Source organism: Oculina patagonica, chromosome 8 (assembly GCF_052425735.1).
Source record: "Oculina patagonica isolate OP01 chromosome 8, crgOcupat, whole genome shotgun sequence".
Classification (NCBI taxonomy): domain Eukaryota; kingdom Metazoa; phylum Cnidaria; class Anthozoa; order Scleractinia; family Oculinidae; genus Oculina; species Oculina patagonica.
The window spans coordinates 4,373,789-4,397,990 of NC_135765.1; the positions used below are offsets into that span (position 1 = coordinate 4,373,789).

Consider the following 24,202-nt stretch of genomic DNA (forward strand, 5'->3'; position numbering starts at 1 on the left):
TATACTATTGCAGTAGCTGCTACTTAACGAGTATATGTTAACCAACAATAGCTAACAATGGAAGGCGAATGAGCATACTTACTTCTCCAATCTTTCGTGCAGATGACCCTTTTAAATCTCTTAAATGTTCACTTAGCCTGCTCTTCATCTGATCTAATGTTTTGATTCCTTTCGTTGGAAGGCCAAAGGATTTCATTATATCGCAAAATTCTCCCAGGTCGTCTATTTTGTCCAGCTTCGACATCTTTTGTTGCTCATCGTTTGTTGCGACTGAATCAACCTGAAATAAAGCGGGTAGACTAAAATACGTACGAAGTATGAATACACTGGTTAAAGAAGTATTTAATTGCTTGCACCCAATTAAATCCTTTGTATCAGTACAGCGAAACCGGAAACACAGAAACAGCGAGACACTAAAACTGAAACGATAAAAAATCCTGAATAAGTTATTTCTTTTTCAGCTTAGATTTATATCCCTAAGCCTTGGAACCAAGTTAGAAAAATATTTTAACTTGTCTATTGCTGACTGTGACATTGTTAATGATAACTGCCTACACCCCTTTTCTTTTATAAGAATCTAGTTTATAAGAAAATCGAGGCTGAAATTTGCGAAATTTTAAGAATATTTTAAGAATAAACCCGAGGCTGAGATTTTGAAAAGAATATAGTTTCTAGTTGAAACAAAATCAGCAAACAGTTGTAATTGATTACCCAATACTTGCTAAAACGGAAATGTCAAACGGTATTTTCTAAGAATGTTCATAAGAATATTTTCAGCCTAAAGCGGCAGAAAAATAAGAATATTCAGCCTGGGTCGGAAAAACTGTATTCTTATAAAAAAAGAGTGTATTGACATTTAATGGTGCAAGCTTTCGCTATTTTTGCATTGCTGTGTTTGTAGACTATCTGCACCGGTTCTGTCCGTTCTATGCAAAAGATTCAGCTGATCATTAAAAAAGAAATAGCGAGTAAAATTTTTGAAAAATAGAACTGCTCGTTAGCAAATTCTTGTTTCTTTTGGAGAAGGAGCGGGATGAGGCTACAATAATGTCGTGTTTGAATACATGCAGTGGAACCAAAACTTGATGGAATCACCAGTGCTCTTAAACAGCACAATACGCCACGCAAACACCAGGTAAGGCTTACTTAGATTTTGCAGTTTTTGGCTTCGGATACGTTCGTTTAATTTTAATGCAAACTCTGATATTTTTGCTATTTCGCAATATAATGACGTTAGCCTGACACACTGTGCCATTCTGACAGCTACAGCGGAAATTGAACAGCCAAGACCCCCAAAACGCAAAGACAAAGAACCAAAAGGTTCTCGTTGAAATGAACTAATTGTATTCATACTCTAACGGAATTTGCCGCCTTCTTTGTCTTATCCATTTTTATACCGCACAGTGTTTTTTTGTCATCTATCCATCATCTTGGACTGAGCGACCTGCAGGTATTTCACTTCACTTTCGGTTAAGTGCACTTTATTGCCGGCCGGTGTGAGTCGTGTTTAATTAATACATGAAAGAAAAAAAACGCCTGTTAGTTTTTGATCGTTTGTTTCAGTGTCTCTTTGTTTCGTTGTTTCGGTGCTTCCCTGTTTAGTACATGCCCGATATCACATCAGATGGGGTATATTTAACAATTATCCTGCACAATCGCGCGGAATATCGCCTGATACTTAGCCGACGTGGCCGTAGGCCGAGGTGGCTCAGTAAAATCAAACGATATTCCGCAAGATTGAGCAGGATAATAGTTTTATTATTCAACAAATTGTCATTGAAACACATTTTGCAGATAGAAAAACTGTAATTATGCAGCGCTTTACAAGATTTCGGATGAATCTTCGCAACCTACGTATATCTCAGGATATCTGTTATGTATGGATGACAGATAACGTTAACATTTTGACCATATATGGGCAGAGCGCGCATGTGTTGAATAATAATGTCTGATACCCGTTGTCCGATATTGTACCATGTGATGTGTTTTATCCGATGAGCTTGCGAGGAAATTTATTGGTGGGTTATAATGTACTACTTAAGAAAACATGTTCAATGTTTCTATCGAGTTATAGAAACACGAGTGGAAGTTTGGGAGAATGAGAAATGCTGTGGGAACACGTGGCGATAGGCGAGTGTTTCCACAGCTTTTTCGAGTTTTCCCAAACTTTCACGAGTGTTTCTATTTACCTACTAGAAGATGGTTTTCCATGTTCTATAAGAAAATAATGCACGCTTGAGGTCTATAAAAGCTGCTAGTGGATGCCCGAGCCGTAAGGCGAGGGCATTCAGCTGCTTTTATAGACCTTAAAAGTGCATTATTTTCTTATAGGACATAGGAAAACCATCTTCTAGTGGGTTTAGAATATAGCATTAAAAAGAGTACAGAACTTACAAGACTCGCGGCCGCTCACGGCCGCTCACGGCATTTACAAACGCACGCAACATCGGTAAAAGTGAAAGTTTAGTTTATTATTATTATAGTCCTTTCTCCGACTACCAAAAGATTCTCACAAAGCCGACAAATCTAGTTGAAATATTTAATACGCATTCAAGCCTACTTCAATTTCATTCAAATGAAAAATTTCCATGCGTTCGTTTCCCAGCAAGTTTTTCAAATTCGCCTCTAATTTTGATTTAAAAAGAACAAAAGTGGAGTGTTCTGTCTTCAGATTGTGGCAAAAAAAGGTTTCTTACCCCAAAGCGTTTCTAGAGTCCGGCTTGTTTTGCTAAATAATTTCCAATCAATTTCGGCAGTTCACGCCAAAATAGTGGCGTACACAACTCCAAAGAAAAACAACAAATTTCAACGATTCTTTCTTCATCTGTCGCTTCCTTTGGCACTGTCTTACTTCCATTTAAGCATGTAAAACGTTTCTGATAAAAACTTGCTGCTTTAAAGCATCATTAAAACAACAAAACAAGAGAATAGAGGCGAAGTCGACGAAGTCGCGCGTTCAGCGAAATTCGACAAACAGTTCGCACATCCAGGGTACCGGGCTTCTATAGTTTTCGGCTATGTACTATAAAAAATAATGCCCGCTAGAATCCCATCACGCGTATACAGCGGCTATATTCTAAAAATCGATAGAAACACGGAAAGCATGTTTTCTATTTCTTTTAGAAAATAGCACAAAGCAAATTAAGCACAACGAAGTAAAATTGTGCCCTATATTTAACATCAAAACGTAAATTCTCTTCACCTCGCGGTTTTACGTCATAAACATGTTCAACCAATCATAGTAAGGCAGTCGATCAACAGAAAGAAATCAACTGTTTGACATTCTTGCTTCAAACCAAGAAAACAGGCCTCAATTTAACTAAATTATGAGAACTAACTAAGCTGATGGTTTAACTGGAGTCTACGGTTACGAAAAATACGACCAGAGACCAATAAAATTAAAATTTAACTGATTTTAATTTTTTACTGGTCACTTAGTCACAAAGGTTACCATAGCAACGATTGTCGTTTTCTTTTGTTTTCAAACAAGCTTGATTTTCTCGAAATCTAGATTGACACTTGGTATTCATTTTTTGATATTTACAAGTATAGTGAATTGAATACCTGTACACAAAATGTCAGAGAAATCTGTAAGAGCGTTTTAGAGTAAATCAAGAATGAAGTTTTTTGTAACTTCTTGTAGTTTCCTACAATCGGCAGTCGATATATATAAAAGCAAAAACTCTCTCGCTTTTTGTTAATGGTATTTGATGGTGTAAGTATTTACATTCCATTTTGAATAACTGCGCTCAAAATACTACGGAACAATTTAAAAGCGCCTATTTCACATTAAAACGGGATTTTTCTGAAAATTTCATTCTTGATTTACTTGAAAGTTTACGCTCTTGCAGATTTTTCTAAAATTTCGTCAACAGTTAGTCAATCTACTAAACTTAAACATATCAAAAAATGAATACCAAGAGTCAATCTAGATTTCGAGAAAATTAGGCTTTTTTGAAAACAAAAGAAAACAACAATCGTTGCTATGGTAACCTTTGTGACGAAGTGACAAGTAAAAAATTAAACTTTGGTCATATTTGATCATTACGGTGTATTTTGGCAAAAATTGAAGATTGGCTTCCTTGATAATTTTCATTTTCAAAACAATCACCCCAGGGCTAAGGGACGGACCATTATTTTCTTGGAGGGGGGGGGGGGGGTGAAAAATTTTCCTCTGCAAACTTTTTTTTTTAGTTTATGCACCTCTGAAAACATTTTTTCCGATATTCTTACTATTTTTTGTTATACATATCGTTTTTGCAAACAATTTATTTTGTCTTTCCAGGCCCTGCAAACAATTTTTTTCAATATTTTTCATCCCCCCCCCTCCAAAAAAATAATGGTCCGTCCCTAAAAAGACTACAGCGAGCCTCCTTAACCTTACCCGAGGGTCTGGATGGGGTTAACTGACAACTGAAAAATGGCCAACATTTTAACTGACAACTGACAAATCGCCTAAAATTTAACTGACAACTGGCAAAAGACCAAGTTGTCCTAATATCCTACAAAACCTTTTGTAAATAACATTGTTAGACCCTCTTCGTTAAGCAAATGTCGGAAATGTACCTTTTTATACTAGATCGTAGCAGCAGGACGCAAGAGTGTCATGTTTCGTTAATAATTTAACTTATGGTCCATTTCTCGTAAGATCCCAAATTTACTCTGGGCACGCGCCTATCACGATGGCTGCTGATGCCGGTGTTATAAAATCGATTCAAGCAAGCTTTTACGGCGCCATATTCCCCTCCCAATGCTACGGCACTGATTTGTCTTGAAATTACTAAAGGAATCCCTCGAACTTCTCGTACAATTCGTGATTAATAGATGCAAGTGACGTTTTGACAAAATTGCATGAGCCTTTATTTTTAATTTATAGTACAAAGTTACGAGCACATTTCTGTGCTATGAATCATGGCCATTCAGAAACGGTAAAAACGTGTAGTAGCTCGTCTTTAGACGACTTCTGGTGTAAACTTCAAAAAACTTTCGCAATTCTTTGCATAAACGTCGTAAGTCTTGGGGCCAACTTTGGACGTTTTTGGAAGACTTCGCGCCCGCTTCGGAAGAGTTCGTATCATTTTCGGAAAGAAGAGTAATAGGTTATGCTCTCGTCCAATCACAATCAAGTTATTTCGTTGAGTGCACTATAATTCATCATTGCGGTGGCCCTGTGGATAACTAAATTTTGAAGCGTTTCGGCGGTGTGCTTGCTTCTGGGCGCCACGCACTGTTCACGGTCGTCACATTTCAGTCATATCAGTTGATCATTTGATTTGTAATTCAAGCGCTAAAACACTGGCGAAAATCGCAGTAAATCAGCTAAAAAAAATAAATATTGTGTGGAGGAGAGTAACGACTTTCGTAGAAGGCCACTTGCAAAGATTCCAACATCAAAGTGATATTGAGAAAAATAAGTTACTATTTTATCAATTTCTGAATTAATGATATAATTTAAATTGTATGTGCCTTTTTAGCTATATTTTGCGCGAAAAGAAAATAATTAAGCTACTTGGTCATTATTAACAATCAGTTAACTGACAACTGACAAATGGCCTAAAATTTAACTGACAACTGATAAATGGCCAAAATTTTAACTGACAACTGACATTTTGTACCCCCCATCCAGACCCTCTTACTCCATTATCGTCCTACCCTTACGCCTATAAAGTGCTTACTCTAACCTAGTTATCTGTTGCTTATATACGTGCATAGCAAAAAGCTTAAGATGAAACCATATAGTTTTATACAATAACCGAGGTACCGCGCGCGGTATAGGTAGATGGGGGGTACAACTGACATTTTGTACCCCCCATCCAGACCCTCTTACTCCATTATCGTCCTACCCTTACGCCTATAAAGTGCTTACTCTAACCTAGTTATCTGTTGCTTATATACGTGCATAGCAAAAAGCTTAAGATGGAACCATATAGTTTTATACAATAACCGAGGTACCTCGCGCGGTATAGGTAGAATTAATTCAAGACTTAAAGCCATTATTATTATTAACACAGCTGGTTGTAGAACACTATTTCATTGTTGCTTGTTTCATTTGATAGGAGTAATCACGAATGCGAAAACCAGATCTGAAAAGATAACGCCTGCGAGCGCCACATCACACATGATTACCCTATGGAGACACCTTAAGTTGCATTGGCTTGCTTCCTCATCATATCTCGTGTAACTGCTTTACGTTAAATAATTAATTCCTGTATTGGTTTTGCAAGCTTGGCTCTCAATTTAAAGGAATAAGGATGGCTTCGTCACTTTGACGAAAGGTAAAAAAGTTTTACTGTCTGAGCAAAGCGCAAGTTCACGATTAGAAATGTTTCTTGCTCGGAAAATTGTCTATTTCTTCACTTTTTGTTTTGTTGTCGAGTCGGTTTTGTTGTAAGCTACTGGCATATCCGACGTGTTTTTGTGACATGTACATTATTTCACTAGTTCGACATTTTTTTCAGTGAGCAAACGCTTAGTTTAAAACTCACCACGCATCGTATTATCTAAGAGGACAAGTATATGAGTTGATAACCTGTGTGTTGAATCAATCAGCCGCAGTATGCTGGAAATGCACCGAATAACCAAGGTTGCAGTTAATAATTAAAGTATTAAGTCGCTCTCACCTGACCTGCACCCAAAAAGAGCCATTTGCATTTCTTGTACTCCTCCTCTGTAATTGCGGTTTTCAGTTTCAACTCTTTAAGCCCGAGCTTTTCTAAAACATCTGGTGAAACAAGATTTTGTTCGGCCACCTTATTAAGATGGCCGCTGATGTAATCTTCCCACAGTCGTTCGAGGATTTGCAATGAACTGCATGTCACGGTTATCAGCAAACTTCCTACGCTGTAGCTTACAACACCGATTCCAAGCTGAACCTTCAAGTACTCTAGAAATTGGTTAAAGTACTCATGAACAGAAAGAATAACTTTCCAGATATAAGGTTCCGTTGGAGCACTTTGGCAATTTCCTTCAAGATGTTCCCCAGATGTCCCCTCTGCACCTTCAGACTGTAGTTGCTCTTGGTTTACAGGCACTGCGACCATCCTTTCAGATCTGACTACTACTCTTTCCACGGAGATTTGAATTAATACATCTGAAAGTATAGAAATACATTAATAACCTTAGACAAAAACGTGAACTGCCTTTGCTAGGCAACGGTAAGCGCGGTGGTCGTTGAAGACTGCCCCAACTGTTAAACTTGGGGCTATCTGTGACGTTGCGGATTGAAAATGAAAATGGACCATAAACTGGGAGTAAGAAAACTAAATAATGTTTACGTAACCGACGCTTAACAAATTCAAAAAATCATAATTCATTGTTTTTAAGTTTACCTAGTTTCTGGTTAATCTGTTGGAGTCGATCTTCGACATGTACGTTGTGTTCGAGTTGATCTCTGCGATCTACGTTAACCTGTTGAAGCTGCTGTATCACTTGCTCCACTGCATCTTTGACATCCATGTCATTCTTGTACCATAACTGAAGCTCATCCACGCATCTCTGAGCCTCGGTTGTTAAAGGATCACGTAGCAATTTATCAATGGCCTTTTTCCATTCGTCCCTCTTTGCATTGCTTATAGATGCAGCAATTCGTAAAAGAGCCTCGCTGATTTCTTTCCAAAGATTACAGAACTCTGAAAAGGTAATCTCCATTTTCTGGTTGTGGCCATAAATGGAATTGCGGTAGTGTTTTATCCGCACCAAATCTGCTTCAAGACTGAGGTCTGTACTGTTTGGCAGATTGTCCCATCCGGTGGTTGGCTTTGTAAGACTGCATATTGTTCTTAACAATCTAAAAATTAAAGTTATATCGAAATCGGTGGACTTGCCAAACGTACCAGAAGAAGGGTAGAGGCAATCCCATTCTGGTTTGGAAAGTTTAGCTCCTTTCAGCTGGGCAATAATAGCAGGGTCAACTAGTTTCAATGGAAGATCGGCGGGTGAGTGAAAAGAATCAAACTTCTCTCTTAAAAGTCTGACACCTCCACACATCAAAAGTCGTGTCAACAAGTGAAAATGGTCTTTCCCATCCGTTGATCTCAAACCTTCTTCTGCGTCTGTGAGGGACGCCATGTCTTGAACCACTGATCAAACACGAGGAGAAAATAAGATCTGCTAACAATATAAAGGAGAAAAGTAGATTTTTAGAAAGTTGTATCTAAATGCATGAATACACTTATTTAAAGTATGGAAACGTTCTACATTCGATTCTACATGGATTTTCGGGCAGCCAGTACCGGTCTCTGAATCGCGTGACTTCTGCAGCATTTATTTCCCGTGTATTTACATTTGCGTGACTCATGATGTAAGTTCGTAAATCAATTGAATTAAGGAAAGATAGATATACTTTAAATGGGATTCCTCTGTTGAGATACCAAAACATGTTTAACTGGAATTTCAGACTTTGGACGAGTAACAAATACAAGGGAGAACGCACCAATTTAGCTTCAATTGCATGACTCTTGGTTTTACGGAGATAAACACAAACAAAGTCGCTTGACGGGCGAATTTACATTCCATTTCATTATAGTTATCTTTCTTCTGCTTGTTTCCCCACCCCTACTTAATTAGTATTTAAAAAATCTTAGAATAACCGATTTTCTCCACTGGAGCTTGAGAGCACCTCCGAATCATATTTTACTGAACAATTTATTACGCCATCTCATGTGGTTGTCAACTACAAATACAGTTTTTGTCTCAGTTTGGTAAACTCATTGTTTATTTTGCTTTGATGCAAATTTGACGCTATGGGCAGATTGGGTCAGCCATAGAACAGAATCGTTTTGATGTGCTACGAAATACTGGCTACCTAGGTTTTATATTTGCACTACGAAGAAAGGATACCGAATCAAACGAGAGCTAGACACAAAACTGCAGACAGCGTTTCTGAGAAGGTCATGAAGATAACATCTGATACAACAAGGTACCGTATTTGTCTTCCAAACGCTACTTTAATTTTACAAAGACGACAAACACATGAATAGTACTCACGATTTTAGGATCGCTGCTCCCCATGCGAAAGATATGTCCCTTTGGCAGCCTTTTGTACCCACTGTCGCCTGATGCTTGGAACTTTTAGTATCACGAAGATCAAATATCACGTGATTTCAAGTATCGCATGACGTAACTATCAGAATGAATCTGTTCATGAGAATGAATCTGTTCGAAGACTGGTGATGATGCCTCACTGAAAGGACACGATTTTTGAGGCTCCGTTGAAGGTTGAGCTAAATAGCTCATAAAACGCTGAAACCGCTTGAATTGTGTTCCGAATAACATCTATGTTCACTAATCTCTAGTAAGCTATGGGAAAGACGCCAAAGAAGAGCCCAAAGAAACGAAGCGACAACGCAAAACGTGCCAGACCAAGCTCGACCGAAGAAGAACAATATGGCGGCAACGAAGACGTGTTGTACCTTGAGCTTTTTGACTTAATAAGAACATTGCAGGCCAAGGATGAAACCAAAGAAGAACAATTAAAAGAGCTCCAAGAACAACTCGACCGGGCTCGTGATGAGATTAAATCGCTAAAATCCAAAGTAGAGGAATTAAAGGAATCGCTCGAATTCACGCAGAAGCAGCAAGATGAGGCGAATGACAAAATAGAGAGATGTGAATACGACCAGGACAGACAAGAAGATGAATTAATCAGGCAAAGCATTTACAGTAGGCGCTGGAACCTTATTTTTCACGGTATTCCGGAAACAGATGATGAAAGCTGCTCAGACCTAATTAAACACACCATGGTATCCAAGCTTAAGATGGATCAGAGGAAAGTAAAGGCGACTATGTTTTGTGGAGCACACCGCCTCGGGAGGAGAAAGAGAGCAAGTAACAACAACAAACCGAGGCCGATTATAGTCAGGTTCACATGCCGCGCTGACAGAGATTCCACATGGCGTCAACGCCATAACCTTAAAGGGTCTTCAACCAGAATGGCGGAGGACTTACCGCAAAATGTTCGCGAGATCAGGAGAGACGTCCTCGTGCCGGCCCTTAAAAATGCCAGAAAATGCGAGGGAACCAAGGCGACAATAATCGGCGATCGCTTACTAGTGAACGGTAAGCGATATTCTTTCGACAAGATTCCAAGGAAATGGCAAAATGTCTCTCAAGCTCCCGATGATGAAATGCACAACACAACTCATGATGAAGAACCTGAGCAAGCTCAAGCAAGCCAAGCAAATGACTAATAGGTAGAGCAAAATAGTTTTAATTCATAATTTTGTTTTCTTGTGGAATATTACAAGCTTAGATAAAATTTCAAGTTTTAATTGAGTAGTATAGAGGGAGTCACACAAATAACACCTCAGAATTAACCGCTTTATCGCAGCTGGAGTTTGTTTTTTGCCAAGTGTTAATGAGTCACGGTAAATTCCCCGACTTTGTTTACCCACGCGGAAAAAAACAAAATTTGCATACCATGTTCAGGCAAGCCCTTGACATGTTCAAACAAGCCCGCGACTGTCACGCCACGCGACGCTTTTTTGACAGGTGGCGATGAGTCATGATATTACAACGTCTAAAAATATTATTCGGGGAAACCCCCGACACCCACGCACAAATTTGCATGCCGCTCGCGGCTTCATGTCAATTGAACATTTGCGCTTTTTAGGTACATGGCTTTCAGCAAGACCTTGTTGACCGCGAACAAAGCAAGTCAATTCGACGAGTTTGTTGAGCAACAAATTGAGCGAATGCCTCAAATGTCGGAACCACTTCGTGAAGTTGTCCGTAACATACTGGATGAGCCCATCCCTCTTGAAGTGCAAAAGCGCTTACTAAAACCGATGCTTTCCCAAGAGTATCACCCAAAACCCCCGAAGCGACTTCGTCGCAAGGAAAAGAAGGAGCAACAAAGGAAGATTATTCAAAATGAATTTGATCCCTTTTTACCACACGTAAATCGGGTGGTAACAAATTATCAGAATGAGATTTTAAACCTTCTTGATGTCGCGGAATACGAGGGGGAGGAAAATAGTGGCCGGCGTTTTATTCGATGGCGCTTTATCAGAGGTTTGGAAAAAGACCTTACACCAAACTTTATGGAAAAAATTCGAGAAAATGTAAACACAGCGTTTTATATCAGGCATACTTACTCGTATCGGTTGCGCAACATTGATGATGATACGGTCATTGTTTACTACATTAACAAAGGCTCACCTCGGATTAATAAGCTTTCTGCAGCGAGAAAATGGTTGACCGAACAGGAGACAAAACGCCTGGCACCTGACAATATCAAAAGACCTTCTACAAAGTGGAAGTTTGAAAGCTTTTTTAATGTTGATGTAAAGGTTGTGCTTGACCGACAACCGCTGTTAGGCACAGGCCCCTTACCAGACTGGCTGCGCAACCTTGCACATGGCCGGTCGATGGTGGCGCTAGATACCTATCGAGATAATTTGTGTCTATGGCGTTGCATTGCTGTGCATCAAGGAGCGCTCCCACATCGAAGCACAGCAGCAGCTCGAGGTCTCGCAAAGGGGTTTTTTAAACTCGCAACTGAGCCGACCGACTGTCCAAAAACATCTCTTGATGAATTAGATAAAGTTGAAAGGCATCTGAATCAGGGTGCCGCTTTTTCTGATTGGCTCGGCATTCGAGTTTATGAGCCTGTGCGTGAAGAAAATGAGGAAGTCGTATGGCACCTAAGAAGAAACTCTCCAGCTATGCTGACGAATATTCTGACAATCGGAATTTACGAAGGGCACGCGTTTGTCATTAAGGATATTGAAAGGTTAGCCAAGACGTATGCATGCGCCCATTGCAACGCGAGATTTACAAAAGTTTGTAACCTTAAACGGCATACCCAAACTTGCAGCCAAGGAAAAACAATAATCGATTGCCCGGGCAAAAAGGTTGAGGAACCACAGACAAGCTTTGAGAAGGCTTTCTATCCAAGCCATCAAGCTTCCCAAGAATCGCTTCGGTGGCTTGAACGAGAAGCCAAGCGGCGGAAAATTCACATACACCACGCGATGTGCGGGCATGGTGGCGAGCGTTGGGTTGAGCGCGCACCTGTCGACGGGTACGACCCTATTTCAAAAACTGTATTTCAATACCACGGCTGCCACTGGCACGGGTGTCGAAAATGTTACCCGCAAGATCGTAACAAAATCATTGACCGCAACGACCAAACACGCGAAGACAGGTTCAAAGCCACAATGAAACGTACAAGATTGCTACGAAGGGCCGGCTACCGCGTGATCGAGGCTTGGGCGTGCGAAGTAAGGGAAATCGTTGTTGATCCACCGCGGGCGCAAACAAAAAGCTACCCGCACGCGATCTTGTACGATTTCGAGGCGTATGGCGACAATAATCAGCGAAAGGAACCGACGCCAACACTCACGATCGAAAACGCACACGTGCCAATCTCGGTAAGCATCGGTGACACCCTTGAAAGAGAGCCCACCCACATCTGTGAAAGAGACCCCGCGGAGCTGGTCCGCAAGTTTATGGAAGAGCTGGAGAGACGCGGAAAAAACATCCGGGCTCAAGTAAGAGCGGAATTTATGCCAAAAGACGTTGGCCTGCTTCCAAAAGCGCAGCGACAAAAAATTGAGGAATGGTGCAACCAGGTACCTGTAGTTGGGTTCAACTCTGGCAGTTACGATCTGAATCTGATCAAAAATAACTTCGCAGACCGCCTTGCTGACACAACGGGCAAAGTCAGAGTGGCAAAAAACTGTAACAAAATCATGTTCTTGCTCACTCAGGGCTTCCGTTTCCTTGACATTATCAACTACCTTGGGCCAGGAACAAGCTATGAAAAGTGGGTTAAGGCATACGGATGTGAGGCTACGAAATCGTGGTTTCCTTATGAGTGGTTTGACTCCCCCGAGAAGCTTGACTATCCAGGGTTGCCTGATTATCTTGCTTGGTATTCAAAATTAAAAAACTCCTTTGTTCTTAAACTTTCAGAATGGCAAGCCTGCAAGAAGATATTTCGAGAAAAGGGCATGCGCACCTTTGCAGACTGGTTAAAATATTACAACAATCTCGACGTGGCTCCCGGCATTGAAGCCTTGGAAAAGATGAAAGCTTTTTACACCGAAAAGGGAATCGACATTTTAAAAGATGCCGTTAGCATTCCTGGCGTTAGTTTGCATTACCTACTTCGGGGGGCTGTTGAGAGAGGCGCAAAAATGTACAGCCCGAGCAAACAAGCGTATGAGATGCTGAAAGGGGCTGTTGTTGGAGGTCCAAGTATAGTATTTACAAGGTACCACGAAGTTGGCGTTACAAAAATAAGAGACCACCAGTTTGAAAACCCAAATTTTTGCAAAAACATCGTTGGCTACGACGCAAATGCCCTCTATCTGTCAACAATGTTGGAAGACATGCCATGTGGAAAAGAACGACTCTGTTACCATGCAGGATTGGAATGGCCAACAGCCTATTTCCTTATGCAAAATCTGAAAGGAGAAAATCCTTCTTATATACCAAGATGGTTTGGATTTGCGGAAGTTGATATTGAGATTCCAAAAAAATTGTGGAAAAAGTTTGAAGAGATGCCACCATTCTTTTACAACAAAGAGATTCCTGGTGAAGCCGTTCCAAAACACATGCACGAATACTTGAAAAAAACGGGCAGAAGTCGTGGGGAGGGTAAAAAGCTTGTTGGAGCCCTTTCTGCCAAAAAGATTCTTTTGTATGAGCCATTGCTGCGCTGGTACGTGAAACACGGGGCGGTGATAACAGCGGTTCACAGAACAATTGACTATCAGCCGAAAAAGATCTTCCCCTGGTTTGTAGAACAAGTTACAGAGGCGCGTAGAACAGGTGATGTGGACAAGAGCAAGGCTTTGCTGGCGGACGTGTTTAAGCTATTAGGAAACAGTGCTTACGGGAAGCTGATCGAGGCACTAGAACGCCAAACGAATGTGATATACACTAAAGATGAGAAAGTGGTGGACAGAGCCCTCCGAAGTGCGTATTTTAGCGACTTAGATGAAATTGGGCAAGCGTACGAGTTGGAAAGCCGCAAGCCAAGAATAACAATCAGCAGGCCTTTTCAAGTTGGGATCGCTGTTTACCAGTTGGCAAAGCTGCGCATTTTGGAATTTTACTACGACTTTTTGGATAAGTATGTTGATAGAAAGGACTTTGAGCTAATTCAGATGGACACGGACAGCTGTTACATGGCCATTTCTGCTTCGAAGCTTGAGGACATTGTAAAACCCTCGCTGAAACTTGAATTCGAGTCCCAAAAAAAACAATGGCTGGCTTGGGACAAGTGGAGCGGCCGCACCCCTGGTCTCTTTAAGCTTGAGTGTACGGGCAGCCGGATGATTGCGCTTTGCTCAAAGTGTTATTTCATCGAGGAACAAGAGGGTGAAAAAAAGAAGTTTAGCACCAAGGGTATGTCAAAAACGCAAAACGAAGTAACTTGGCAGCGTTTCAAGGCAGCTCTTGAAGGCAGCGTTGATAAAGCGAATAACAGAGGCTTCCGTATGAAGGAAGGAAAAATGGTAACTTACGAGCAGGAAAAACTGGGTTTGAGCGCCTATTACGACAAACGTTGGGTGCTTGAAGATGGAATACATACCGAACCGATTGAATATCACGTTTAGCTGGCATTGACTGGTGGAAGGGCGGTATCAGGAGGTACTACGAGCAGCTCCTCGCGCACAAAGCCACGCTTGGGGCCGTCTTGCAAGTAATACAAAACAGGTTCGTTCGGGTTCATTACAGCTCTTTCAAGCGAAAAGACTTTCAAAGACCAGATTGGATCAGTGGCGCGTTTTCCGCCACCTTCTAACTCACCCGGCTGGTACAAATATCTTACATTTACGGAGGAGGGGAGCTTTTTTTCGCTCTTTCCAACAGGCCTCAAATAAGGAGTCGACGGCTTGGCAGCAACGGCTTTTAATTTAATAGCTTCTGAGGGTTTTTTGCCCGTCAGCCGTGTAACTTCGTTGTTCAGAGCGGCAATAACTTCGGGTAGCCTCTTAACCCACGCTGTCGACCGCTGGCCAGATGGCAGGGTCAACTCGACACTGTACTGATAACCAAACAGGCGCTCTGCCAGTGTGCGGTTGAAACGTTCAACAATGGCCTGATCTCTGTGAATGTTAACACGCCCGCGTCGAATAGCTGTTTTTCGATTTTCCATTTCTTTGGTAACAGCGCCCATGAATTCGCGCCCGGGGTCAACTTGCAGCATCTGTGGCCATTTCAGTGCACTACGCCTGTAAATTGCCTGAAAACCTTTTGCAACCTCAGTTGAATCTTTGGAGGTCAAAGGCTCGGCCTCTTTGTAACGGCTGGCAACGTCAACAACAGTCAACGCGTATTTGTAAACTTTTCGCCCTCGCGGCAATCTGTCATGGGGAAGAAAAAGAAGGTCCGCCTGGTGGACCGCGTTAGGAGAAGATACATCAAACTTTGGACGAGGAACGTATCGTGGTGCGGGAAGGTAGATTTGCCAAAAAGCTTGTTTTCCGAGCCACCTTTTTGCAGTATCTTCGGAAACCTTTGCGGCTTTGGCTAATTTTTTTATTGCAGAAATTCCTTTCCAGTATCCTTGCGGGCTGTAGTAACGTGACTCCAATTTATTATTTTCCATTTGAACTTAAAAGACTTAATATAACATGGAAGAAAAAAAATATTTTGGCGTTGACCCTTGTTTCCTTGCAGGCTTTAGTAATAATATGGCTCCGATTTATTATAACTTTGTTGAATCTTTAAGACTCAAGTGGCTAAAAGACAAAAAAAAACTTGGCGATGACCCTTATGGTCTGGGCGTTAAATTAACAAAAAAAGATATTGAAAATTTTTTTGATTTGTTGAAAAAAAGGTCTTTTGAACCAATTGTTTTTCCCGAACACAACGATTTTGCAGAACTGGAAGAGATAGAAAAACAAACGATTGTGCCGGTGGCGAACTTGTCATATTTGAAAACAGTTTTGAAAAAAAACGGCATTTTTTGGGAAGATTTTGAGCCGGCAAGGCTGCAATTTTTGGCAAACGCGGTGAAAGAATACAAAAATCATAACAAAAACGTCAACTACGGCTGTTTTTTGTATTTTTATTTCCAAAAGCTACCCGATTCTTGGCCAAAAAAAGAAGAAATAATCGAAAAGCTTGCGGAAAATTTGACGAAAAGTAAAAAAACGAAAAAAGCTGCCGAAAAACGTTTTCAAGATTGGTGGGGGCGCACACCGTCAGTGTGATTTGAGTAACGCAGTTTCGTTTTTTCAGAAGAGAAGGCACCGTACTTTTTGACGATTTCTTGGTATTCGCTGTCAGAAATTTTTCCATCTTCAAGGGCAGCAGAAGTAAGAGAGTTGATCGCTAACAGAGTTTCTTCAGCAAGTGAAAGTATTTTTTTGTGTTTTTTTGCTTTTCGCAAGAAAAACTTGACAGTGACGCTTAAAGAAGTTGTCGCGAGAGAAAAAACTGTTGCTGTCGCAATCAAAGGCCCGCCAACGACAATGCCCACAGCGGAAAGCGAAGCTGCAAGACCGGAGCCGGTAAGGATTGTGGCGGCACCTCCTGTGAAAGCACATGCAGTTTGGCCGCGAGTATGCCAACGCTTAAATTTAGCAGATGTTTTTTCGTAGTGGTCCCGTTGCTTTTCCAAGGTCAGTTTCATTGCCTTGATTTCGGCTCGTCTGTATTGGGTAGCGGTCGCCATTATACTTAGGGCAAAAATTTTCAGATTTAATCGCAATAATGGTTAACCCATTTTCCTGTTTTTTTGTTATAAACTGTGGCTGAGCAAGAAGGGTCTTGGTTTTCTGAAGGGTGAGTCCAAAACTTTTTGCTGAACAAACCTGTTTTGGTGTTAAAAGCGCCCTTGGCTATGTCTCCTGACCAATATTTTTCAAGAAGCTTTTTATCTCCGCCAACGGCTCCTGTAATCATCATAGCAAGATCTTGCGCCTGCTGAAAACCAGGAATTTTTTCTCCGATTTTTTTGTTTACGGTTTCTCCAACCCCTAAGCCAACCTTCTGCTTTGATGCAATTACGTTTCTTGCCAAAGTGTGCCCCCACTGGCGCTTGTTTTTGGGAACTGCGTCAAGCGCTTTTACCATTTTTTTGTCTGCAGCGTGTTTACAACTTTTTTCATCCTTTTTACCAGCACAAACAACGTAATCGACGTCGTGTTGCATTGCGACCGCGTCTGTCGCCCCCGTTGGTTGCTGTTTGATTTTCAAAATCTTTCCGGTTTTGGGGTCGTAAGTCAGCTGCTTTTCAAGAGGATTATAAGGCCCGGTGTAGTTGTGCCCCGGCAGCGTCCACCCTTTTTTCGGTTTCGGTAGCTTGCCAATGGCTTTGTGGATGTCAAGGCCTGCACCGTTTTTATTGGAAACAAATCGAGTTTTAGTAATACCGCAACTTGCGCAGGTAACTTTTAACATTTTTCGGCCGTTTTTTGTTGTTTCCACCCTTTCTGTTTCAGGCACATTGGGAGTAAACTTCCTTTCTTTTACGCAATAGACCTCCATCCTATACCTGTTTAAAAAATTTTTGTTTTTTGTTTGGCTTTCCAAGCGTCTTTGGCAGTCCAAAAACCTTTTACCGGATCGAAAACAACGATCTTTGTTATACCGCAACTGTTACATTTGGCTTCAAGTATTTTTTGGCCATCGATGTTTATCGAGGTTTTTTTGCTGTCAGGCTCGTTGTAAGTGCAACGCCTTTCTTTCACGCAGTAAACTTTTTGACTTTCCATTTAAGTTTTTATTTTTTTGTTCAATTATGTGCTTCGAAAATATGCAACATTGTCGCTTACTCCTTTGAATGCTTGCCCCGCAAGTTTGGCGGCCGCTGTCGCAAACGTGGGCGAGGGGCCAGACAAAAACATGCTTGCGCCCTCGGCGATTTTGTCAACCAAGCGTGGCTTGTGTCTCGCTAAAGCGCCTCCTTGGCTCTGGCTTTTTGCAAGAAACCGCGTCTTTGTGATACCGCAACTGGCGCATTTGACTTTTAACATTTTTCGGCTGTTTTTTGTTGTTTCAACCCTTTCTGTGTTAGGCACATTGGGAGTGAACTTTCTTTCTTTCACACAATACACCTTCATTTTATACCTGACTAAAAAATTTTAGTCCAATAGAACATTTGTTCATTTCATTAAAGAATGATTGCCTGCGCTCATCTTGTCGTTTACGTTGTGATTGAATATTTTACACCAGAGTGGCAAAAAAATATTCGAGTCATCACGAAAGAGGTTGTTGATTGTCTGAACAACATTTGAGGCTGTCGTTTCATTTATACCTGCCGCAAAAAATAATGTTTGACCACGGCCTCATTTTTTAACAAATCGTCAGAAAACATTTCAAGAATTTTGTTAAACGACCGCCCTTTGTTTCGTTCATTCAAAAAAAGCAAACAGTAGTAGCCGCACCGGACGCTAAGTTCCCACTGAAGCTGGTTGTCGTTTCGCAAAAAGCTCTTTTTTTCCCTTAAGAACAAGATCATTTTCCCATTCCACGGGAGGTGGCAAGCCGAAAGAGTCAAAGTACTCGTATCTTTCTCTTTCTTTAAAGCAGCATACCCAATGGGTGCCGGGTCCGCCCAAGTCGTCCATGTTAATTATGCAAGGGGAGTGATTTTTTGGTAAAAATTCGTTTCGTGAAAAAACGCCTTTTATCGGTATTTTTAGATAATCGCACCAGGCAAGCAGGTCAAAATCAGTTAAAGGAACGTCCTCAAAATTCATTTTTTTTCTCCCCAAGTTCCAATAAATGGGGGCGGCCGCCGCATCACGTCTGCAGGACGGACCCTCATGCCATTGCCACCTTTTGGTTTTACCTGCAACCCTTTACCAAGAACCGCGGCCTTGACAAGCTTGAGTGAGTTTCTGATCTGTGTTTCGCTCATTTTCAGATCGACTCCCCTTTTGTCGCTAACGGCTTGCTTTATTTTTTTGATTTGACGCGCTGTTAGATGCAAAGTGTTTCCATCTCCTTTTGCAATGTCTTCGTACTTCAGCCTTAGTGTAATTGCTGTTTTGTTCGAAAACGCCTTGGCGAGGCTTTCTTTTTGTCCCTCAGACAGCACGACCTTACGTGAGTGGTAAGAAGTCATCGCGTATATATTTTGTGAAAAAATTTAGACCACAACCAATTCGTTACCCACCTCCCTCAAAACCATTTCGCTTTCGTACAGAATGGCTGCGAATATCGTGTAATCCTGGGCATTTGCCGCTTCATTAAGCCTGTAGTGAAAAACCATCTGCTTCGGATCGTTTGTCAAGTTATCTTTGTTTTCTCGAAGGTCGAAGTAAAGAAAAGGATAAAGTGTGCTAAAGTTGCTTGTCTGCAGCTGAACTCCTGTATTGTAATCATTCTTTCGGTAACGGTAATTCATTACGTCGTTGAGGATTCGCAGCTTGAAATTTTCGTCATACTCCAGGTCAGGATAAAAGTTGGAAGCACCGTACTCCAGCCTGCAAGTGGCGAGCTTTGCTGAGTTATCTCCGTCAATGTCAAAAGTGTCAAAAAAGTACGGGTTCTGGGTGAGAGCGTTTACTTTTCGGGTCTGCTGGATGAAGATGAAAACGTGCTTTGCGTCTTTAATTCCAGGATTTATCTGCCAAGTTCCAAAAGCCGCACGTCGGCTGCTGCTGGGCGCTACCATTTCTCTCATGTAAGTCCACTTTCTCGGTTTTAAAAAGTCTTCATTCGCAAGCACTTGCCCTTCGCTCGTAAACCGAAGCTTTGGAACCCACAGCTCAAGGGTTCTTACAACAATTCGCCTGTTTGTACCGTCGTTCTGCCAAATCATTTCTGCGTCAGACTGAAGTTCTATTTCAAGCTCAAGCTGCATTGGTGGCAATAGCTTGTCACTGAGCTCTTCGAAAAAAGAGTACCTGTTCAGAGGAATGATAGTGTTGACCGTCGCACCCGCGTGGGCTAACAACCCCCTTTGCCGGATTCCGAGGTTTGTTGCAGCATCTGCTGTAATAGTGGTGTCATCTGTATCAAGATACCAAAACTGGCTTTTTGCCACACTTCTAGAGAAGTCATCAGAATAATCCAACAAGTTTTTGATAAATATCAGCTTGTGAATGTTGTCAACGTTATAGAGAGGTTTTCCTGCAGATTTTACCACAAGTTTGTTTAACAAAGAAAAAGATCCATTGATTGGAGCGGAACGAGTGTCTCCTGCAACCGCGGCCCCATCTGCTGTCGCTTCAAAAGTGAAATCGGCTCGAAGGTAAGCGTTGTACCAGTCGTACCAGTTGTTTCTGTCGGTTACAGAAAATTTGTAGCCAGTTTTTGTCTGGTGCTGATTGTTTCCAGGAAGGCTTATTGGCGTGGAAAGACCAAACCGCACAAACTCAGTTTTTTCCAAAAACTTTCCGCTTCTGAACATCGTTCCCAAAGCAGGGTATATATAACTGCAAAAAAAAATTAATTTTCTGAAACGATTCGGTTCACCTTCAACCTTGCTTCTTTTGTTCTTAAAATGTTTTTAAGCTTTTGTCTCGACGTTTGGTTGAGTCCTTTTTTTCCCGTCAACTCTTCAAGCTTTTTTTGTGACTCAGGTAAGAGACTTTTTTTTCTTTTCAGAACTTGCTGAATTTTTTCCGCGCCACGCTCAACAACTTTTTTTGTGGTTTCGACCGTTTTTTCAAGAGCTTTTTCAGCTGCTTTCTCAGCTGCTTTTTTGGCAGCCTCTTCTGCCCTTTTTTTCCGCTTTTTGCGAATCGTTTTCCGATTGCCATTAAAGTATCTCTGACGACCCCTGTTCCTTTGTGCCGATATCTGTATCGACCTCTGTCGTAAAACCTCGTCCACTCGCTTGGGTGATTCATCCTATATACTTTTTTCAAAAATTATTCTTCCTCTTCGATAAACATGCTCAAAGCGACCGGTTGATCGTTCAGAAAAAGGTCATTTCCATTTCCATCACTGATTCTGATTCTTATCGAGTTAATTCGGTTTTTGTTAACCGGATGCCACAAAAGTCGGCGAGGCTCTTTCGAAAATGGGTAAGAGATTTCAAGAGTCGATGTTGACAGCGTGTACAAAACATCGTCTGCAATATTGTCAACAGCTCTTGAAATAAGGTCGCAATGAATATAAATCCAGTCTACCCCTCTTGTCAAGTTCGGAACACGATCACCAACGTTGTTCATGTCGTTTAAGATTTTTTTGTTAAATCCAATAAGCTCTGACAAATTGCCTTCGCCCAAATCAAGCTCGTAATCGTTTGCAATAAGAATTATGACCCTGTATGTCGTAGTGTGAAAATAAAGTTTGAAAATGTCTTTCGAATCATCCGTTTTTCCTGTATGAGATTGGAAAGTGTCGTTTAGGTCTTTGTAATCATACATTCCGTCAGGAATGGTGACAGTGATCCACTCTGAGTCACTTTTCTTCTTCCATTTAAATTTGTTGTTGTTATATTTTTCTGAAACATTATACCAAGAATAGCTCATTGTTACAAGCTCGTTCAGAGCAGCTTTGTACCTTTTTGAAGAGTCTAAATTAATTGGGGGCTCAAAGTAGATTTGAAAGTCGTGAGGTTCATTTCTTGCATCTTTCTTTTTTGCAATCGAGGAGTTGAGCAAAAGGTTAAGATGTTTCATCGTATATTATACTTATGTGAAATTTTTTTGCTTCTTCTGTTGACAGCACTTTTTGTTTTGTTAACATTTGTAACAATATCGCTACTTGTCTTTGCAACTTTTTTGAAGTGTTTCCTGCCTTAATGGAACCGATGCTTATATAAAGTCTGTCAACAAGAGCATTTTCATCAACAACACCGCTCCCCTCTTGATCTGGTGGTTCTTTTTCAAAAAATAAAGAAGATTTTGCTTTCTTTTCTCCCCTTCTTTCTAAAATTTCGTCTCGCGCTTTTTTTATGTCTGAAAGAGTGTAACCGTAAAATTTTGATTTCGGACTTTTCACGACATAGTTGGGATTGTTTACATTTTTTGTCAACATGCTGTTTAGCACCTGCAGGTCTGTTGATTCTGATCCCTCGATTCCTGGTTTTTGTGGTGTTCCCCATTTGGCCCGTTCAACTGACTGAGACAAGTCGTGTGACAGCGTTGCGCCATCATCACCTTTTGCTGCATCACCCCCTTCTGCATCATCATCATCATCATCATCATCATCTTCCTTTTCCGCAAGAGGTGGGACTGGTGATGATGTTAATGGTGGTGATGATGTTGGAGTTTCCTCTTCGAAATCTTGGTCAGATTCAACCATCGAATAGTCAGGTACTTCTGGTGACGGCGGCGGAGTTGGTGGGGGTGTTTCCACATCTGGCCTGAAATCTTCACCAAATGGGTTGTTAAGATCGAAATCATCCAGGTTATAGTTTGGGCCTTCTTCAGCATCGGTTTTCTTTTGCGTGGCAAAAGAGCGGTCTAGCCTTCGTGTCAGCGGTTTAAATACCTCCTCACCTGAAAGCTGTCCGAATTCTTTTTCAATCGCTTTGTTTTTCATTGCGGCAAGTATTTTGTCATTTTGCTGCTCAACAGCGGCCTTTTTTTCAGCAAGTGTTTGCCATTTTTTCATCGACATCTTTTCGCGTATATATATAATCAACAAAAAAAAATGAAGATTCCAAATTACGATCCTGAGTTTTCTTCGCAAAGTGCTTTCAAACAAGGGCATCCAAGCATGCCCTCTGACACCTTTCGCATGCTTATTTGTGGCCCGAGCAACTCTGGAAAAACAAACATTCTTTTACACATGCTTTATGAGCTTTTAGTTTACGACAAGATTTATCTTTGCGCAAAAAACCTTCATCAAGAAAAGTACCAGTTGATTCTTGACGATTTTGAAAAAAGAGTCAATCCAAAAACAGGTTATGAAGTCATTGAAGCAACAAAAGACGTTCCTCTGCTTGAAGAGCTGACAGATGACAACCAAAAAATTGTCATATTTGACGACATGGTTTGTGAAAGCAATCAAAACGAAATTATCAATTACTTCATAAACGGAAGGCATCGGCAATGCAGCGTCATTTATCTTTCACAATGTTTTTTCAAAGTGCCAAAAAATATTCGTGATAATTGCAGCCATTTTTGCATTTTTTCCTTTCTCCCAAGAGAAAATAACCGTATAGCGGATGAGCTTGGAATAAACAGAAATCTGCTTGATCTTGCCACCAAAACAAAATTCTCTTTTTTGTATCACGACCGTCCAAAAAAAACAACAAAAAAAAATTTTGACGAATGTATATGACATGGCTACAAGTTATTGCGTCAAACAAAAAAAAATGACCAAATGCCTGCCCAACAGCGAACAAATTTTTCAAACCAAAAACAAACGCCTAATGCAAAAATGCATTTGTGCTGAATGTGGGGCAAAAAAAACAAAATTTGTTAAAGCACAAGAGGGGGGTAATTTATTTGATTTTTTAAAGCATTTAAACCCTAAAGAAACTTATGACGCTGTGAAAAAAAATAAAGTACCATGGGTGGTCGATTGGAAAAAAGGGTATGAATTGCTTACAGACGCATTTAAACCCGCTCCTATGTCTTCTGAAACTGCCAAACAAATGGTCGCAAGGTACAAACGTGAATACAAGGCTTATAAACAAAAAGGTGGAACCAAAAGCTTCAATTCATGGGTATTGTCAAAGGGTTATGGTTCAAAACCAACATTTTAATAAATTCTCTTTCTTGGCATTAAAAAATAAACCAAAAAATTTTTTTTTGACAAATATATAATGGGTGCTTTTAACGGAGACACCGGACATCCTTCAGACAGCTCATCAACAACTGGTCCTCCCGGCCCCCCTGGTCCAAGAGGTTCACCAGGCCCCGCTGGTCATAAAGGCAATACTGGCCCCCAAGGCCCACAAGGTCCAACTGGTCCGGCTGGTCCTCAAGGCTCTCGTGGCCCTACTGGTCCTGCTGGACCGCAAGGCGATACGGGTCCTCAAGGGCCACAGGGCCCAACTGGCGCAAAAGGTAACATTGGTGAAAAAGGTGATAAAGGTGACAGCGGTCCAACTGGCTCTACTGGCCCTGCTGGTCCTCAAGGGCCCCAAGGTGCAACTGGCTCTTCTGGCCCCGTAGGTGCGACTGGTCCTGCTGGCCCTGCTGGTCCAAAAGGAGAAACAGGTCCAACTGGCCCCGCTGGTGCCACAGGGCCTGCTGGGCATACTGGCCCTGCTGGAACAAAAGGGCCAAAAGGAGATGCTGGACCAACTGGCCCTGCTGGTCCGCAAGGTCCCGCTGGGGCAAAAGGCGACCCTGGACAAATGGGTGTTGTTAATCAAAATTTGGTAATG

The 24,202-nt window shown here is 41.3% G+C and overlaps 3 protein-coding genes across 3 annotated transcripts in view; all 3 read right to left on the minus strand.

Moving 5' to 3' along the window:
• Positions 1–6,969, minus strand: part of LOC144663380 (uncharacterized) — a 78,265-nt gene extending 71,296 nt beyond the window's left edge. Inside the window, exon 1 of the mRNA XM_078524304.1 lies at positions 6,621–6,969. The gene's annotated coding sequence lies outside the window, so the exon portion shown is untranslated. The remainder of the gene's footprint in view (positions 1–6,620) is intronic.
• LOC144664110 (dynamin-like protein 2) overlaps positions 1–24,202 on the minus strand; it is a 125,151-nt gene that overhangs the window by 2,162 nt on the left and 98,787 nt on the right. The gene's annotated exons all lie outside the window — the stretch shown is intronic.
• On the minus strand, positions 38–9,028 carry LOC144662977 (uncharacterized). The gene is made up of 4 exons (XM_078523903.1): positions 8,986–9,028; positions 7,329–8,106; positions 6,621–7,090; positions 38–280 (listed from the first exon to the last, which is right to left on the minus strand). Exons 2-4 carry the CDS (start codon positions 8,065–8,067, stop codon positions 38–40), a joined length of 1,452 nt encoding a protein of 483 aa, XP_078380029.1. The 5' UTR covers positions 8,068–8,106; positions 8,986–9,028.

What these genes read in the sequence shown, in the direction of transcription:
- LOC144662977 (XM_078523903.1), bottom strand. Translation starts at nt 8,067, where the DNA reads ATGGCGTCCCTCACAGACGCAGAAGAAGGTTTGAGATCAACGGATGGG. An exon ending in ACAGATTAACCAGAAACTAG is followed by an intron (nt 7,091 to 7,328) that starts GTAAACTTAAAA and finishes CTATACTTTCAG; the next exon opens with ATGTATTAATTCAAATCTCC. An exon ending in TCTTTTTGGGTGCAGGTCAG is followed by an intron (nt 281 to 6,620) that starts GTGAGAGCGACT and finishes GCTTTATTTCAG; the next exon opens with GTTGATTCAGTCGCAACAAA.